General features: G+C 40.1%; 1 protein-coding gene across 2 annotated transcripts in view; it reads left to right on the top strand.

The window, feature by feature from the left end:
* dagla (diacylglycerol lipase, alpha) overlaps nt 1–17,027 on the top strand; it is a 41,616-nt gene extending 24,589 nt beyond the window's left edge. Inside the window, exons 11-21 of one of the 2 annotated variants that reach the window (XM_084935072.1) lie at nt 290–373; nt 1,885–1,962; nt 2,235–2,315; nt 2,575–2,717; nt 6,609–6,677; nt 6,763–6,835; nt 7,110–7,318; nt 8,017–8,143; nt 11,901–12,067; nt 12,340–12,357; nt 13,438–17,027. In XM_084935072.1, the coding sequence (XP_084791198.1) occupies nt 290–373; nt 1,885–1,962; nt 2,235–2,315; nt 2,575–2,717; nt 6,609–6,677; nt 6,763–6,835; nt 7,110–7,318; nt 8,017–8,143; nt 11,901–12,067; nt 12,340–12,357; nt 13,438–14,524 (2,136 nt within the window). In that variant the 3' untranslated portion in view covers nt 14,525–17,027. The remainder of the gene's footprint in view (nt 1–289; nt 374–1,884; nt 1,963–2,234; nt 2,316–2,574; nt 2,718–6,608; nt 6,678–6,762; nt 6,836–7,109; nt 7,319–8,016; nt 8,144–11,900; nt 12,068–12,339; nt 12,358–13,437) is intronic. The other variant, XM_084935079.1, reaches the window with a different exon arrangement.

The following is a 17,027-nucleotide window of genomic DNA, read 5'->3' as shown; positions in this document are numbered from 1 at the left end:
TAAATTCCAGCAGCTCTCAAACTAGCAGTTGAGCTATAACACATCGATGATTTGTAATGCAGAGTGCAGCCAGCCTGCGCTGACTTTCCATCTATAAATTTCTTTTATGAGCATGCACTGTGCCAAGTAGAAAGGTTTGATGACAATGACTGTGCTGTGGTTGCTGGGCTCCAAGTGAAACAGTGATGCACAACTCTTAGCCCTCCCCTCATTTTCTCCACTCGTGATCCTCTCGCGTTCTAACCAGTTTTCACTGTGCGCTCTGCTTCAATCTGCATCTTTCATACAGGTTTACGAGACTCCATTTTTTGTGGCAGTGGATCACGAAAAAAAGAAAGTTGTCATCAGTATCAGAGGAACTCTTTCTCCAAAGGTGACTTTCTTTCTTAAATTTCTGTGATTATTTAAATCTTTCTCGAAGGCTCTCAAAATATTGTCCGACCCCATTCGCTTCAGTTCCTCACAACAACACCACCTCCAAAGCAGGTGAAGTTCTCATGGTTTAGTGTTCTCAAACTCCTACACCTTTTCACACATAGAGCAGAAACAGGACTGTCCACCTTCAGAGATAAATGTCCTATCCGCTTTTTTTACATAAGCATTTGTGAAAATTCCTGAGCAGTGTTAAAACTGAACTGAACCATCAGCTGAGAGATTAATCATGGTTTTATAATAAAAGCAAATTGGCTTTTAAGAGGCAGCTCACTACTCATCCCATTGAGCTTTGCTCCCAGCTAGCCAAAAACATCCAGTTTATCAGTGTAACAAACAAGAACACATGCAGAGTGGAACATTTACAAGAACGCCACAAAGATTAAAGAAGCATTTGCAGTATTTAGGAACATGCAGAATCCCTAATGATTACTGCATTATTTTCATACACTGTTATAAAAGATGGATGTCGCTACTGTGATGCCACTCATTCATTTTTGAAGCCTGGAGATAAGGGTGCCCAATCCATCTTTATGTTTTGAAACCAGATGTAGTCAGAGAGAGGCAGGTCTGACTGTGAAACCACACCTGCACTTGCTAACAATGAGCTCATTGGCTAATGTACGCGTACAGTCCTCCTGTCTGAAACATATTTTAAAAAGGACCAAAAAGGAGTGACCGAGTCCATAAAATAAGCAGACAGTTGTTTCCAGAGGTCAAGTTGGAAAGCTGGTTTCCTATTGACTTGTAAGTCTTTTTTTTTTTTTTTCTTTTTTGCAACTGTAGGCGTTGCCCCCTGGTGGCTTCTAAATACAACGCAGGTTTAAGGCACTTAACCTTTGCTTTATTTTCATACCTGGTGTTTTTGCCGATCCTGTAGACTATCTACATACTGATTAGTTTGAGCTTGCACCTGATCATGCAGGTGTTTAGTGCAGTCTCTGCAGGAGATGGTGTAATTCAAGAATGTACCTTGCATTCAGAAAAAATACAGTATTTGCATATTTTAAAATGGATAACTGACACTGAAACTTTTTTGTTAATGAATAGAGTAGTTGGGCTGCTTTTGCAACAGCAGAAGTGGCACATCAGGACTGTCTGCGTATTTGAGAAATGGTTCTGTGGTTCAAATCATCATTTTTTTTGTTGTTAATGGAAGTGATGAAACATTATCGCAATCGTGACTTCTTAAATATAAAGTTGAAGTGAGTCAGACACTTTAATCATGTAATCTCTGCGAGCTTACAGCCTTACCGCTCTCGGTGTATCCACATACAGTTATATAACAAATAGTCACGTTTTCAGAGGGGACTATAATGATATATTTTTCATTCCTGTACATAGTTTGGCATCTTTTATTATTAAGGTGTTCTTTTTTTATGATCCCCGCCTCCACTTGTGGTACTCTGCTTTGTGCTGTTGTCACATTTGAATTTGCCTTTTGCGGATCAGGACGCCCTGACTGATCTGACAGGGGACTCTGAACGTTTGCCTGTCGAGGAACAGCAAGGCACCTGGCTTGGCCACAAGGTCAGAAATTAAACGACTCGCCTATGATACATCATCTCAGCGTTACAGTCTCCTGAGATTTTCTCTTTTAACTTTCCTGTGTTCTCCATGGTGCACTTTCAACAAGCAAAGTACATCCTATACTCCAAAGGTCATTTACGTTGTTAATAATAGAATAATTACTTTGGGTGTTTTAATGAGGGAGCGATGACACAGACTTCCTGTGCATATTTCTTTCTCGCTCATCATCTTCCATCCACTGAATCCCCCCCTCTCTCTCTCTTTCCTCCCAGGGAATGGTTTACTCAGCAGAATACATTAAGAAGAAACTGGAGCAGGAAATGATCTTGTCTCAAGCTTTTGGACGAGACTTGGTACATGACTCAGTATACTGTGTAAAGTATGGCAGGCTGAATGATGATCCTTTTTTATAAGAATTTGTACGGTGTATTTTTATTGGCGTCACTGTAGTACTTTAGTCAAGGCCACACTGGCTGCGTAACATTACCATAATATTGGCTGTAGTGTATACAACAAACAAACAGCAACAGAGGCAATTTCTTTAAGTGATTGTCTTCGCTGTGGTAACAAGTGTGCTCTTGTGAATGTAATGACTCTCGCTGTCTCACGCAGAACAAGGGCACCATGCATTATGGGCTGGTGATAGTCGGGCATTCTCTCGGTGCAGGCACTGCTGCTATTCTCTCCTTCCTGCTGAGACCTCAGTACCCAACACTTCACTGCTACTCTTACTCTCCACCCGGTGGCCTTCTTAGGTGAGTCAATCTGGATCCCAATCCCAGAGTATCACTACGGTGTGAATGCATTACAAAGGAAGTTACTTAAACCGTGTTTTTGTTTTGTTTTGTTTTTTTGTCACTGGTAATGTTCACAAGTCTGTCACATGTTTAGTTTCACTCCCGCTTGCTTGTTTACTTTGGGGGCTCATTTATAAAAGTGATCTTGAGTATGGCAGAAAACCATGGATACGTAATTTTCAGCCAGCTATATATACTCCACCCAAGAATACATGTCGGCTGGCATCAATCTCCTCTACCATTGCTGCGATCTCGTCTTCCAAGCGGTTTGCGTCTCTCATTCGGTCAGTTTCTGACTGAAAACTCATCTGTGCTGGCACTGTGCAGAGGAATAAAAAAACTTTTACTTAATACTTAATATGAAGTTTTTCCATCGCAGCAGGGTTTTTTTCCCCCTGTGCTTCCAGTGGCCATTGGGGTTGACTACTTGTGCAAATGCTACTGGCCTGCATACAGCAAAGCCAGTGACTCTTTTTTTCTTTCTTTTTTTACTGACAGAAACTGTTTTTTTTTCCAGTTGTTTCTGACATTGTGATACAAGTTGGTCAATTATTTTAAGTATATAAAATAAATTATTTTATTTCTGTGCTGTTTCCCTTTGGCTCTGGCTTAAATCTCTTTGCAGGGAGGGGTTTGTTTTGTTTTGTTTTTTATTTGGGGTTTTTTCCCCTATCACATGTGTGAGTTAAAAAATCGGATGCTCAGGATGTGTGACAGAAACACTTTCTCTTTAATGCTTACAATCTATTGTTATAAACCAATAACAAGCAGGTCATAAGGAATTACTTTAAATTCAGGCATAAATCCAAGAAGATTTTTATCAAGTAGGTCTTTTTCATGTTGTTCTGGGTCGTCTTTCGCAATACATACCAATGCTATTACTCACCTTAATTTCGATTTATATGTACAATTCTTGTGATTTTTAACAATATCAGTATGAGCAAAGTGGTCCAGTTTGTTTTTTGTTTGTTTTTCCCGGTTTCCTTTTTTTTTTTTTTTTTTTTTAAACCTTATTTAATTGTAGAGGCAAACAAACAATGAAGAGAGAGGAGGTGAATTGGAAGTAGAAGCCCAAACTCTTTCACTCTCAAACTAGTTCAGGGGAGAGCTAGATGAAAGAGGAAATATAAACCAATATTTTGAGGCTAAACCAAGAGACATTTATTTTGGGGGGTTGCTTTTTAGGACAGGAAAGCAGTAAGAAATTACTGGGGAAATATGTGCAGTAAATGGCCTTCAGGTAGGTTTGAGGATTTATTTCTGGGCTTGAGGAATTGTGGTTTTAAATCCTACTTTAGTTGCCACTGATTGGTCAGAGTATCTTCCCGAAACAGATCAGAGGAAGCAGGTATCCTGATTGACATTCTGGTAGATGAAACGCAGCTTTGATGGATGCAGCTACAGATTTCTACTAACTTTTGTGTAATCCTGTCACAGTTTTCACAGTTACTGAATTATTTGAAAATGATGATAGACCCGGCGTATGTAGCAGATCTGCAGAGATGGACATTGCTATAAACATTTTCTTTCTTTTACCCATCCCCTCAGGAAGTCTCGTTCCTCAGTCTGAGAAGAATTATATTCTCCTTTAAGTGTAGCTGCAAGGTGGTGCATTTTACTGTGGACAAGTACCCCAAAGCTGTGGTTTGTACTTTCATATCATCTTTTTTTGTAACGATGTAGCCTATTTTTGGTCCAGTGGTTCAGAGTTGATTTTTATTTTGACTGTGCACAGTTAACACTGCATACCACCATGCAGCTGGATAACTGTTTGCTATGCAAATTGTACTGGAAGGAAGTTTGTACCAAGAGGAAATTAAATGCTGCAGTGCACCTTTTAGTATTCTGTTAAAATCATCATGACACATGGCAGTTTCTTAAACTGCTGTCACAAGATTGCACAGAAGAGGCTAAAGAAAAGCATGAGTAGAAGTAGTATAAGCCCCACTAAAGCATTGTTTGTTGCCCACACGTATGCAGATGAGGAAAAAAAGATTAAGCCCCTTTTAAAGTTATAGTTTGTGTCCAAATTTTCTCAAGGGCTTTTTGCCCCTCATGGGATATTGTCGTCACCCCACTCGGTGGGCGGGGGGTTTGGCAGCTCACGGTATCACAGTGTTTCTAAGTATCAAGAACCAGAATGAGAAGTTTCATCAAGAAATTCACTGAGAATCACACAGTTTAGAGAAAGAAGCAAGAGCCGTGCAACCCAAACACCACTGTTTCCACCGTGAAACATGGTGGTGAGAGTGTTATGCTGTGGGGATGTTTTAGTGCCTCTGAAACTGGGAATCTCGTTGAGGTGGAAGAAATCACAATGAAATAAGGATATGTGAAGATTTTAAAGGAGACCTGAAGCAGGCAGAAGCAAAACTGGGTCTGGGTCATCGCTTCATCTTCCAACACCACAACGACCCAAAACATACGCCGCTCCTGGTGAACAAATACCTCCTGAAAATTAGGGTCCGTGTCAGAAGACAATCAAAGGAGCTTTAGAGATTCGCCAAAGAAGAATAGGCTGGGAATGTGAGACTTGTTGAAAACTACAATAAACGACTGCAGTAATTTTGACCATTGTAATGTTTGTTTTTTGTGAAATAATTTTGTTTCCATGTGCAAAGTACAGTAATATGAGCATGCATAGGAAAACAAGGATGGTTGGAAAAGCTGTGTTTAAAAAAGCTCCTGGGAAATGCTTTTTTTCCCTCATCTATATAAGTTAATAATATGATAAACGTGTATTGTTTCTACAAATAATACAGTAAACTTTATCTGGATGGTATCTCTAGTTGATCTTGCAGGATTTATATTAACAGAGAACATCCTTTTTAGCTGAATGATCTGATTATTCTTGCAATGATATACTCTTGCATCAAAACTTAATTTTCTTAGTATTAATTACATCACTGAATGCTAAATGAATGCCTCTAATTAGCTATTGCATTCCCCCAATGTGGCATAAACATAGGCTTTCCAGCACATATGGTGTATGCCACATAATGAGTGCACACTCCACAGTGGCACAGCTGCACTTTCAATTCATCAGACTTGCAACCATTTCCTAGTCATTAAACCTTAAACTCAAAAGGGGTTTTGTATTAAAACTTTACATTGTGCTGTTCAGTCACATGCTATAGGCTATCACATCACTATTTAAGAGTAACTGCCCACATAGTCAAAGCTTCGAGTTGCTGTTTTTGTTTTTTCATGGATTCAGCTCATTCATAGTAAACCCTTTGTGCATTTCCAAAAGCAGGCCTCCTTCATCATCTTCTTTTCGGTAACCTGTTCACATGCAAATCAATTGTAGAAGTGCAGTTCATGTTAAATCCACGGGTTTACATATTAAGGGAGAGATGGGCAAACAGGAAGGGCGCTTCTTCTGAAGACGTGTAGTTCGTGTTTACCAGCTGCATCACCAGTAGACTTTTTAACCTCCAGAGTGTTCCTGTTTTTCTCTCCGTCTTCATGACGTCATGTGCTCCTGGGGACATGAACTGCAGTGTAAGCACCACAAAGGTGGCTTTGGGGACTTTGCCAGGTGACATCACTCTCAAGGGAGTGTGTGTATCACCAGAATTCTGTAAAGGCAGAATTGAAAGACGACGCAGGTCTGAGAACACACTGGTGTTGCAGCTGGTGTGAACCCATCACGAGATGGTCTCTAATTTTCTTAAAATCTTCTCCCCATGATTTGCAGTGTTATATCAACCAGGGCATTTTATTATGGTCAAACAGAGTGCATCCTGTAAATATGTAGCCTGCAGACTATGTGCCATTATTTTCCCTCTGTGTATCCAGTACTCCGTAATTTAACTTCTTCTTTTTTTTGTCCTTTTATGCACCCAGTGAGGATGCCATGGAGTACTCCAAAGAGTTTGTGTCATCTGTAGTTTTGGGAAAAGACCTGGTGCCAAGGTATCCTCTTTTACTACATCAGTATACTCATGTTACCTTCACCCTTCTGCAGTATTACCCACAGTAGCCTTCTGCTCTGTCATAGGCTTGGCCTGTCACAACTAGAGGGTTTCCGACGCCACCTTCTGGAAGTTTTACAAAAGAGTAACAAGCCAAAGGTGACTTAACTTCTTGATGTTATAGAAGATTACAGACTTGTAGAGCATTTGCTGTATGAAATCATCTGGAACATAAAACCAATGAGATTGTTTCACAAAAAGCATGCAGTAATGAGAGAAGGCTGATAGTTGCTGTTTTTTTTAATCTATTAAATTCAGCATTATAAAACCTGTAGAATTTCTCATTTTTATTCCTGAAAGTTTTGTTATGAAGGAATGCATACAAATATAGAAATGCATACTTTAAAAAAAAAACAAAACAATTTTCCTACAGTGGAGGATCATTGCGGGAGGCACTAAATGCATCCCAAAATCAGAGCTTCCACTAGAGGACGATGATCCTCAGTCTCAGCCTGCAGCACCTCCAAGCAGTCGCTTGTGGCTACACCCCAGTGACCTCAGCATTGCCTTGTCAGCCTCCACACCCCTCTACCCACCTGGCAGGATCATCCACGTGGTACACAACCATCCTCCAGAGACATGGTAAGAAAACTGGTTTGAAAGCTGCTGCAGTTAAATACAAACATGCGTATGTTGATATGTATTTTTTGTCTGTTTGTTTTGTTGGTTTTTGTTTTTTGCCCTATATCACCGTCCCTCTTCCCCGCTGTTTTTCTTTCCCTACCTCTTTCTTTCTCCCAGTCATGTCTGTCCCGTGTGTAGCAAGTGAAGATAAAATAAGATGAACAATAAAAGCAAAGGTGAATCAAATAGACCAATACGGCAAGGCCGGGATGGTCCATTTGGTAAAATAAATCCGTTGGGCATCTTTCTTTGCCTTTAGACAATAATTCTGATGGCAAAAGAACCAAACGGGACAGGCGGGAAAAAAATGCAAACATGTGTTTTCTTTTTCTGTTTTACCTTTAGACACAGTAAAACAGAAAGTTCATCCTTATATATTTTTCTTCATACTGCAGTACTTTTTAAAGCACTTGGTGTTTAAAGGTGCTATGACAATAAACTGACTTTGCCTTGTTTGTCTTGGAGTCCTTTTGCTTTTTAATCTTTTACCCCAACGTATGAGTTTTTTGACTTGATACGAAACTATTCCACTTAGTGGTGTTATACAGTGCCCCCCATGTTCTGTATTGTGAGGAAAATATATTAAGTCAACCTGTGTGTTTACTATTTCTCATTATGACTGATAGATTCTCTCTCTTTCTCCCTCTCCCTTTTAGCTGTGGTCAGGAAGAGCCAACCTATTCAGCATTGTGGGGGGACAACAAGGCTTTCAATGAGGTCATCATATCACCTGCCATGCTTAATGAGCACATGCCCCACATGGTGATGGAGGGTCTCAACAAGGTCTGTTTTAAATCTGCGTGCATGCATTATTTTGAGGGGGGGTGTATTTGAAATTGTGCAAAAACGGCTTTTTAATTTTGTTCTTGATTTCCAACACTGGATAACGGATTACACGGGTGATGCTTACGTGGGGATTGGCTCTAACAATGAAAGAAAATAAACAAAAGAGATGTGGGTCTTAATAAAGGGTGGAATACTTATTACAGGTTGTTTTATTAAAAATAGAGGCCAGTAGCAATTTTATGTTTTACTTTTAGTTTATCATTTTATTCTGGAGACGAGGGCAATCTTAATGAAAAATTCACTCAAAGCATTTTAGTAAATTGAGAGCTTAACTGTATGAAATTTATTTGGAAACATGCCCATAAAAATATTTAAATATAAGTTTTTCTACAGATATTTGCAGGTATTGTTACTAATAAACCCTGCGAAGAGTGATGACATCTAGAGAGAACTTAATTGGAAAATTGAAGATTTCCTTATCCTTTAAATCTACCCATCTTGTGGCTTTCAATAACATTGGGGACTTGAACTAGAAATTATCATATGTTGGTTATTGTCATTTAGTTCCTGTAGTTGCACCATGCAAAAAAATGTGCAATTTCAAAGGTAAAGGTCTTAGGATCACCAAGTTTTAATTTAAATGGAGTTAAGAATTAGTTTTGAAGCATTTCAAAAATTTTAATGCGACTCCCTTGTTACTTTATGCATGTCATTAACCTACAACTCACCACACCTTTTTGTTTTTCTCCACATTGCTCCTGCCTCAAAGCATGGGAATTGTTCACTCGTGGCTGGTTTCACGGTCTTTCTTTGGTCTTTTTGAGCCTGTTCGTCATGGACGTTGAACATCTGTTTTGATAACAGGGTATTAATGTGAATGTTTGCATGTGATGGACTGATTTTGGGGGATTGCACTTGTTGTGGCTGAGGACTTCACGTTGTGTGGTGTTTTTCCCGTCTGTATATGGTGTTTTTCAGCTTGGTTTTGCCTTTGTGTTTGTCTCTCTAGATGAATGTTTAAAGTTAAGTATGTGTGTATTTGTGAAGTGTGTGCGTGTAGAGGATATAGTGGTGTGATATATTTGGTGTTTCTGCAGGTACTGGAACCATTTTGTCCCCTGTCTGAGCAGGAAAACTTGGAAGCAGAGGAACTGGGAATCAGTCAACCTACATCCAGTACCACTGATTTAATAGTCTCCCAAACAAAACTAAACACTAGTCCTCCTCTCTCCAACTCTTCATCTGCCAACCACAAAGACCTGTCTTGCACTGGCTCCCTTGCAGAGACTGAAACTGTCTCTACACCACTCGCTGTCACTTCTTCTTCTTCAGTTCCAGATGCTGAGTCTGTTCTTCCACCTCCTCTGTCAGACTTTAACTCTGTGTCTCAGCCATGCATGGTGTCTGTCCCTTCCAACACCCAGTCAGGAGTTCTTCCAGCTGAAGATGATTCATGCGTTTTACCACAACCTCAGTCAGAACCACGCGTCTCTCACCACCGTCAAGAGGAAATCCGATTTAACGAGTCTAACAGTCCTCAGATAGAAAACTCTCCTCCCGAGATAAAAGTACCAAACAATCTTTTTGAATCTGTTGTCTAAACTTGATCACATTTAGACGCTGACAAATTCTATTACTATGTACATTACTAGTCTACATATTCTAAGGAGATGCTAATCGTAAGACTGAATTCAACTTTTGCTTGTTGCATTCAGTGTTGGAAACATTTCTGCATTATGTGCAAAACTCAGATGTTGGCCAGTCTTAGGACAAAGGCTAGAGCCAAAAGTCATAGTAAAGCTGCTATTTTTTTTTTTTTTAACTGATTTTAGAGTAACCATAATGACCAGTATGTAAAGAATCCTTTTTAACCACCAACTGGCATTTTTATTCTATCATCTTGCTGGATCCAACAAGTCCAAGCAATTTACTGGTTGCCTTTAAAAGGTGTTTCTCCAAAAGTATTAAGTGTGACATTGAAACTCAGCTGAATAGCTGGCACATCAAGTTTTAGAGGGTAAAGAAATGCGCATCCACAAGGCGATGTGGTAAAATGTTATCAATAACCATTGCCATTAATACATCACTGGTTAATGATGTATACAATGGTACAGGAGCATGCGATGGCTTTAAACCATGGAGTCAGAAACGATGAGTCCAAACTCACCTGGACTCCTTTTCTTGTTAATCATCATCCAGCTTTCCACAAACCAACCCTTCGTTCTTTTTTCCGTTCCTCTCTCAGCTGCAGTGCCTGTGGTCAAGTGCTTTGGCACAAACTTTCTAATCCTGGTCCTCAACGTAACAAGTTTTCTTTGTAGTCACAAAGTTTCTATGGTAACCTAATTTCTTCCACATTAACTGCTCTTTCTTCCTTCCTGCCTGGGTTTTTCAGTAGCTGCAGCTCTTCTCTGTGGATGTGTTTCCCTTTTTATTTTTGCTCTTTGAAAGCACGCATTCAGAACATAATCCCCTAGAAAAAGATTTTGGTTTTTTTATTACTGGCATGTAGGAGAGTGGGTTTACTATTCAAAATAAATTTGTAGTTTACACAATTTTATATCCTTCACTGTACACTTCATATGTCAGTGTGCTTTTATTAATTCTATACACTAATACTGTTGGGATAGGCAATGCAAAAAACCGTCCAAGTATAAATTTGATGTATTTTGTCATCATTTGTAGTTGTTGTGTCTACAGTCATAGATATGTTTGCTGTTGTTGGTGCCAGTTATTTCATGTGGTTTATTACTTGCAGAAGCATGTTCTCATGTGTCTTTAAACTCAACCATGTAACACATTGTTTACATTTGTCATCCATAACCAATTTGCACAATATAACCATAATAAATATATTAGCTTTTGTCTTTGTGTTATTTTCTCTTTTAATCACCTCATTCCATTGTCACATGTATTTTTTGTGTGTGTTCATGTCCTCTCATATTTCCACCTGTTTTTATACCACAATATGTTGTCTTTTGAGTCATTAAAGTTAACCAAACAATTGCGTGCTGATGTGTGGCTTGCCATTAATGTTTTGGGGTTTGTTTGGGTTTTTTTGTTCTGTTCTCATTTATGTCAGCAAACATAACACGGTTTGTATTTTGTTGGACAAACTTTGTGTTGAACGTGTTTCCAAGATGGATAAAACACTCATATGGTTTGTTATTCCCTATAGTGGTAATGCAGGTCTTGCATAGTTCTTGCTCAGGCATCATGACTCTGTTGTGGGTGTTTAATGTCAGCTGGAGTAGGTGTCAGCTCACCTTTAGATTGCACTTATATGTAACTGAACTACGCTGCTTTTTAACACTATATTACAAGCACTTGTGCGCTTATAAATATAGTTGTAGTGGTGACCCACATAATATTTTTGAAACCATTATAATCTTACTGAAGTTGATCCAAGTGCATAACTGACATTCGATATTTGTATCTTTTGGTTCTTCTGGAATTTTTTTTCTCATGTTTTGCTGACGAAGAGGAAGAAAACACCTCAGCATCTCTGTTTGAATCTAGAAAATGAATAAAGGAAAAACAGTAGAAAGGGTTTTAAAAACTACAAAATCATTGGATGTCTGCTAGCATAGGCCAGTTTAGAAACATTTCACATATAAAACATGATTAGTCAGATTAACTTTTTCCAGTTATATATTTTTATGAAGTTGTCATGTTTATTTTGAAACGGATCCTCCCTGGTCGTCCCTCTATCAGTCAAGTCATGTATCTGTTTATACTCCTGTGCTTGTGACAGGTGCTGGAGAACTACAACAAAGGGAAAACTGCTTTGCTGTCAGCAGCCAAGATCATGGTGAGCCCCACAGAAGTGGACTTGAACCCAGAGACCTTGTTCGTCGATACATCAACAACCTCTCAGCAGCCAACGCCTACAACCCACCACCGCAGGAACAGCAGTGTTCGGTTAGTACATCAGGCACCACTGTGGGCATGTTTAAGCCTGAAAGGATATATAAAATAGTTTGATCTTTATATTCAGCTTTCACTCTTGCCTAATATGTAATAGTAGCAAATCTATTTCTAAGTATAAGAGAAATCACTGGGAAATGATGCCTTGTAATGTAGCTATATAACCAGTACTAAAAAAAATACAACTGCTACTAACTACTACTTTATTTTCTCAAAATTATTTTTGTTTGTTCTGTATGTTTAAAAAAAAAAAAAAAAAAAAAAAGACAAAAAACATTGTTACGGTAAGCAAAGCATGCCAATACTAATTTTGCATAATGTCCTCCCTTCTCTCATGCACGCATGCACGCTGTCTGAACACAGAGCCGTTGCAACGTATGGTAGTATTCAGTTCCCACCTCGCCCTCTCTGGTTTAGCCCCTGTCCAAAGTCAGTGTGAACTCCTGGTACAAATGGTTAAATTACGAAGGTACTATCACAAAGTTTTATGACTCTGTCCACAGAAATGAAAAACCGTACCAGATTTAAGTTAGACCAATTTCCTTTTTAAGGCGGTCTCCATGTGGACCTTTGGACACTATTCTGACCATTTGTACATGCCTGTTTTCTCGTGGTGCCCCTCTGCTGTGCCATGAAAGAGGACGCCTAGTTCAAGTTATATGCACTAAATGTCTCCCTCTGGTACCTCGGGACATTATAGTAGAACTTTGACAGTCTGTTAGTAGCAGGCGCATTCACTGTGAACGACCCCATGAAGGGATGCTTGGCTACTGGCTGGAATCGTCCACTGAAGAGTGCTGCTTGAGCTTTACCCTGAGAACCAGCTCTCAACAGCAGTAAACATGTAATATGAAGGCTGGATGATGTTTTCTACCATCTGCACAAGTGTACACGCAAGCAGTCACGATGGGACTTTAAAAGAGTGAGCAGCAGTCCAAAGGTACACAGGAAGTTGATCTTGAAGGTTTATTAAACGATTCTTAAGTGAAAGGTTGGGGTTCTTTTTTTGTTTTTGTGGACAGACTCACAGAACCTTTTGATCCCACCTTGTACTTTACCTCTCCTGTATTATAAGCCAATACAAGAGCACATGCACTTGGATACACTCTTGCCCTTCCAGTCTCTTTCCTCTTGTTTTTTTTTTTTAATCTTTCCTCCATCTATGTAGTATTTTGCAATGTTCACCTGCTCTGTAGTCTCTAGATACCTGTAGTTTCAGTACTAACACTTTTCATTTCTATCCTTTTTCTTTAACCTTCCGTGAGTTATTTTGACTCGTTTTCATGTCTGTCTTGTGTTTTGAATCCCCTCACCTCTCTTTTCCCTTTCATTATGTTCCAACCCACTCTTCTCCTCTCCTCTAGCTCGTGTGCCCAGTCTGAAATATCTCTGGATGGTTTCTCCGAGTGCCCCCCTCCTCCAGTGCCTGTAGTACTGCGTGGAGCACGAGAACGTTTGGCAGTGGAGCTGAGGGACCGCAAAGCACCCTTAGCTGTCATGGAGAGTCTCTCAGATGCAGAGTCCCTGTATAGTCTGGATTCCCGACGGTCCTCTGCTGCATTAAGGGGTTCACCAATGCTGGGTAGCCTCCCGTTCCCTTTGGATGCCCCAATCCCAGAGGAGAACCCATCTTTGAGCTCTCGCACTGAGCTACTATCTGCAGATGTCCTCTGCCAAGCAACAACAGAGCATCTGGGTGAGGTTGGGCCCTTCTTTACCCCACTGGAATCCAGATCAACCCCAGATTATCCTATGAGGCTGTCCCCTGCCACACCTCGCTACAGTGGACTCCATTCCCCAGCTCTTCTAAACCAGAGTGTCTTGGCTAAGTCTTACAAAACTGAGACTAATGCCAACTTGAAAATGCTTCCTGATGAGGATCACCAACAAATGCCTGGTGTCTACAGCCCAGGGAGCACACCTGTTGCTCCCCTAAGTCCACATATTGGTACTAGACCAATGGATAGAGAAAAGGAAGACTGGGAGCTGGAAACGGCAGAGACTAGACCAGCGGTTTCTACACCTCCACCCCATCTATCCAATGGAAACCCCAGCCAGGCAGTGCTGGAGTTCGCCCAATACTTAGACTCTCTTTTCAGACTGGATGGCAGCAGCTCACCAACTCTGGACCTTTCTGATGGGGAGTCAGAATCAGGCCGGGGCTCCTTTGGGCAGGGTGAGTGTCTTGGAGATGAGCAGCGGTTGGATGACAAACAACTTCTGGCCAGGGCAACAGTGGAGCCTAATCTAGTTCCTAAGCCCCCGCGCACTTTTGCTGGATCCGCTGACCCCTCTTCGGGCATATCTTTGTCACCCTCCTTCCCTCTCTCTTCATCTGAGGAACTCAACGACCTTTCTCCTAGCGAGGGTGCCCCGTCAGCCATACACTCCCTACGAACATCACCCCCTTGCCACTGCCCTGAAGAGAACACACTATCGTCTATGGTGTAGAGTGCGCTCTGAAGTCTCCAATGCCCTTTGCTCTGATTGAGAGGTGCAGTCAATTTCAGATTTTAAAACATATCACAGTACATGCATGCGATGGAATGCAGTTACTCATCTGAGATCCAGTGACAGAATTTGACTGACCAACTCACACGATATTCCCATTCTTCAGGTGTACCCCCTTGAACTCTGTTTATAGCATTTTCACACTATTGCAATGACTAAGAAAAAAAAAGGATACCTCTCTCTGCATGCCAGGGGGCTGTGCTGCTTTTGGGTGAATATATAAATAACTGTAGCTTCACAATGCCATTTGAAAATGTTGTCTCACCCACATGGGAATGCGTCCACATTACATCGATTCCCTGAAGTAACCAAATCAAAGGGAGAATATTTAACTGAGCAGGGATTCAAAAATTAACACTGTAGAAGAGGTTAGCATAGGCACATCATCTGGGTTGATGTACTGGACGACTTCCTGCACACTCAGCAGCTCCGGAAATTTGTCCAGCTTTTATTTTTGTTTGATTTCTTTAAATCAGAAATGTGAAGATGGACATTTTGTTAATAAATAGAAGTGATAAGATTTCAAGAAATGTTCCTCAGGTCTACAAAGAATTGACTTTGAGAAAGAGAGTAAGTGTGTTACATTGGTGAGAATCCATGTGTCTTAAACATTTAGTGATTGTGACAAAGTTATTTCAGATGCCTATGGATGTTTTTGAGTCTTTTGGTTACTCTTTATAATGCATGATGATAATTTTTTTTGTAATTTATTTATTCTTCAAGAGAAATCATCATTAAAACCACCTTAGACTGACATTTGATTACTTGCGCACATCATTGCTCAATTTACCCCTCTTGCCAAAAAAAAACATTTAATACATCGTCTTGCCAAATGTATTTATGGGATGTAATTTTGTATATGTATATGGATATTGCTTTATTTAAAAACAAGCTAAGTTCATTATCTCCTTCCCTAGCCATCCTGTTGATTACCCACATAGACTGTTACACAGCATCTGCAGAAAAGATGTCATCCTGACCTTAAAACACTGCCATGGCTTTCATTTCCAAAACACAGCCTCTGTACACCGGAGTTTATAGGAATATCAAACTTGCTAATAGTTGTCCTAGTTTCATAATAATTACTGTACAGTTCTTCTTGGAGAGCTCTTAGAAACAGGTCAGTCTGCATGCATTCCAGAGTAGCATGGCTGGTATAGAACGTGTCTTGTCCTTAAGCCACAGTAAAGAAGCTCTAAATGTGTCCAGAAATTACCATCGTATGTAAACTCAAACTTTTGAGAGGCTCAATAGTCGCCGAGGTCATCAGACAGGACCAAATTATATATCCTACAGCTCTCTCGGGATAGATTTCTCTTGTTCTGAAGGTGCTCTGTCATTTTGGACGTCAAGGCGTTTGCTTCCCTTTAATACGGTTCATCTCAAACATGCTTGAGGTTGGACTGAATGAATAAGTGTACTCGAACATTGCATTTGCCGACTCTAAATGCTGTGTGCAGCACAGTATCTTCCATATCACTCTGGGTGTAACCGATGGGTCACGATTTGAATTATTACACTTAATGTTGTTATCACTTTTATTGCTATATTTGCTGGTATTATTATCCTTATTGCTCTTGCAACAGATTGGTTTGACGTCAGTGGTTTTTATCTCAGTTTTTAAGGAAAGTGCGGAGAACTTTTTCGACTTTCCCAGATGTAAGGAGTTAAATATTTCAGGGTCCCCCCCCCCCCCCCCCAACCTCCCCCCCTGTCTTGAGTGGAAAAAAAAATTGACATTCTGCCATGCCACTGGTAACAATATGCTTTTTGTTTTTGCAAATGTGTCATGGTGGTGAGACATGCTGCAGAGTGACAGCTTTCTCACAGTGAGTGACCTTTGGTGGAGCGCCACCATCAAGCCTGGAGTCACCATAGTGATCTGCACAGTCTCTCCAATTGGAATAAGATTTGCTGTGGTTACTCACAGCAGACCAGCCAGCCAGTTTACAGTCTGACACTACTGAAATCATGCTGCCAGTCCCAGTAGACACACTAAGGTTGGGCCAACAATTTCCTACATTCAGTAGCTTTGCTTGCAGCTGGTCATGCACTAAACACTGCTGAAAGAAAGCACCAATATTTTCCACCATGATGTGTATAGCACCATCTTCTATGTGTAATTATTTATACAGATGTCTAAAAAAAAAGATGAATTCCAATAGAGTCATGTAGAAAACAACTATATAACAATAAGGAGATAATTACTATATTAAAAAGATATCAGTATTGACATATATAAAAAGATTTCATCTGACAGTTATTTATTAAAACTATTGGCAGATTTAAGAATTGGACTTTATTTAAAGGAATAATTCAAGTATGTCTTGTCCATGTTTACCTGGTTTGCTTCCCGTCCTTTCCTGCCCCACAATGAGAATGTATTTAATCCCTCTCCCTCACTACCCCGCCTGTAATGAAATAAACTACAAACTGAAAAATA

Source organism: Perissodus microlepis, chromosome 1 (assembly GCF_051167445.1).
Source record: "Perissodus microlepis isolate ML-2025 ecotype Zambia chromosome 1, ASM5116744v1, whole genome shotgun sequence".
In the NCBI taxonomy this organism is placed as follows: Eukaryota; Metazoa; Chordata; class Actinopteri; order Cichliformes; family Cichlidae; genus Perissodus; species Perissodus microlepis.
This window is presented reverse-complemented; position numbering and strand designations above follow the sequence as displayed.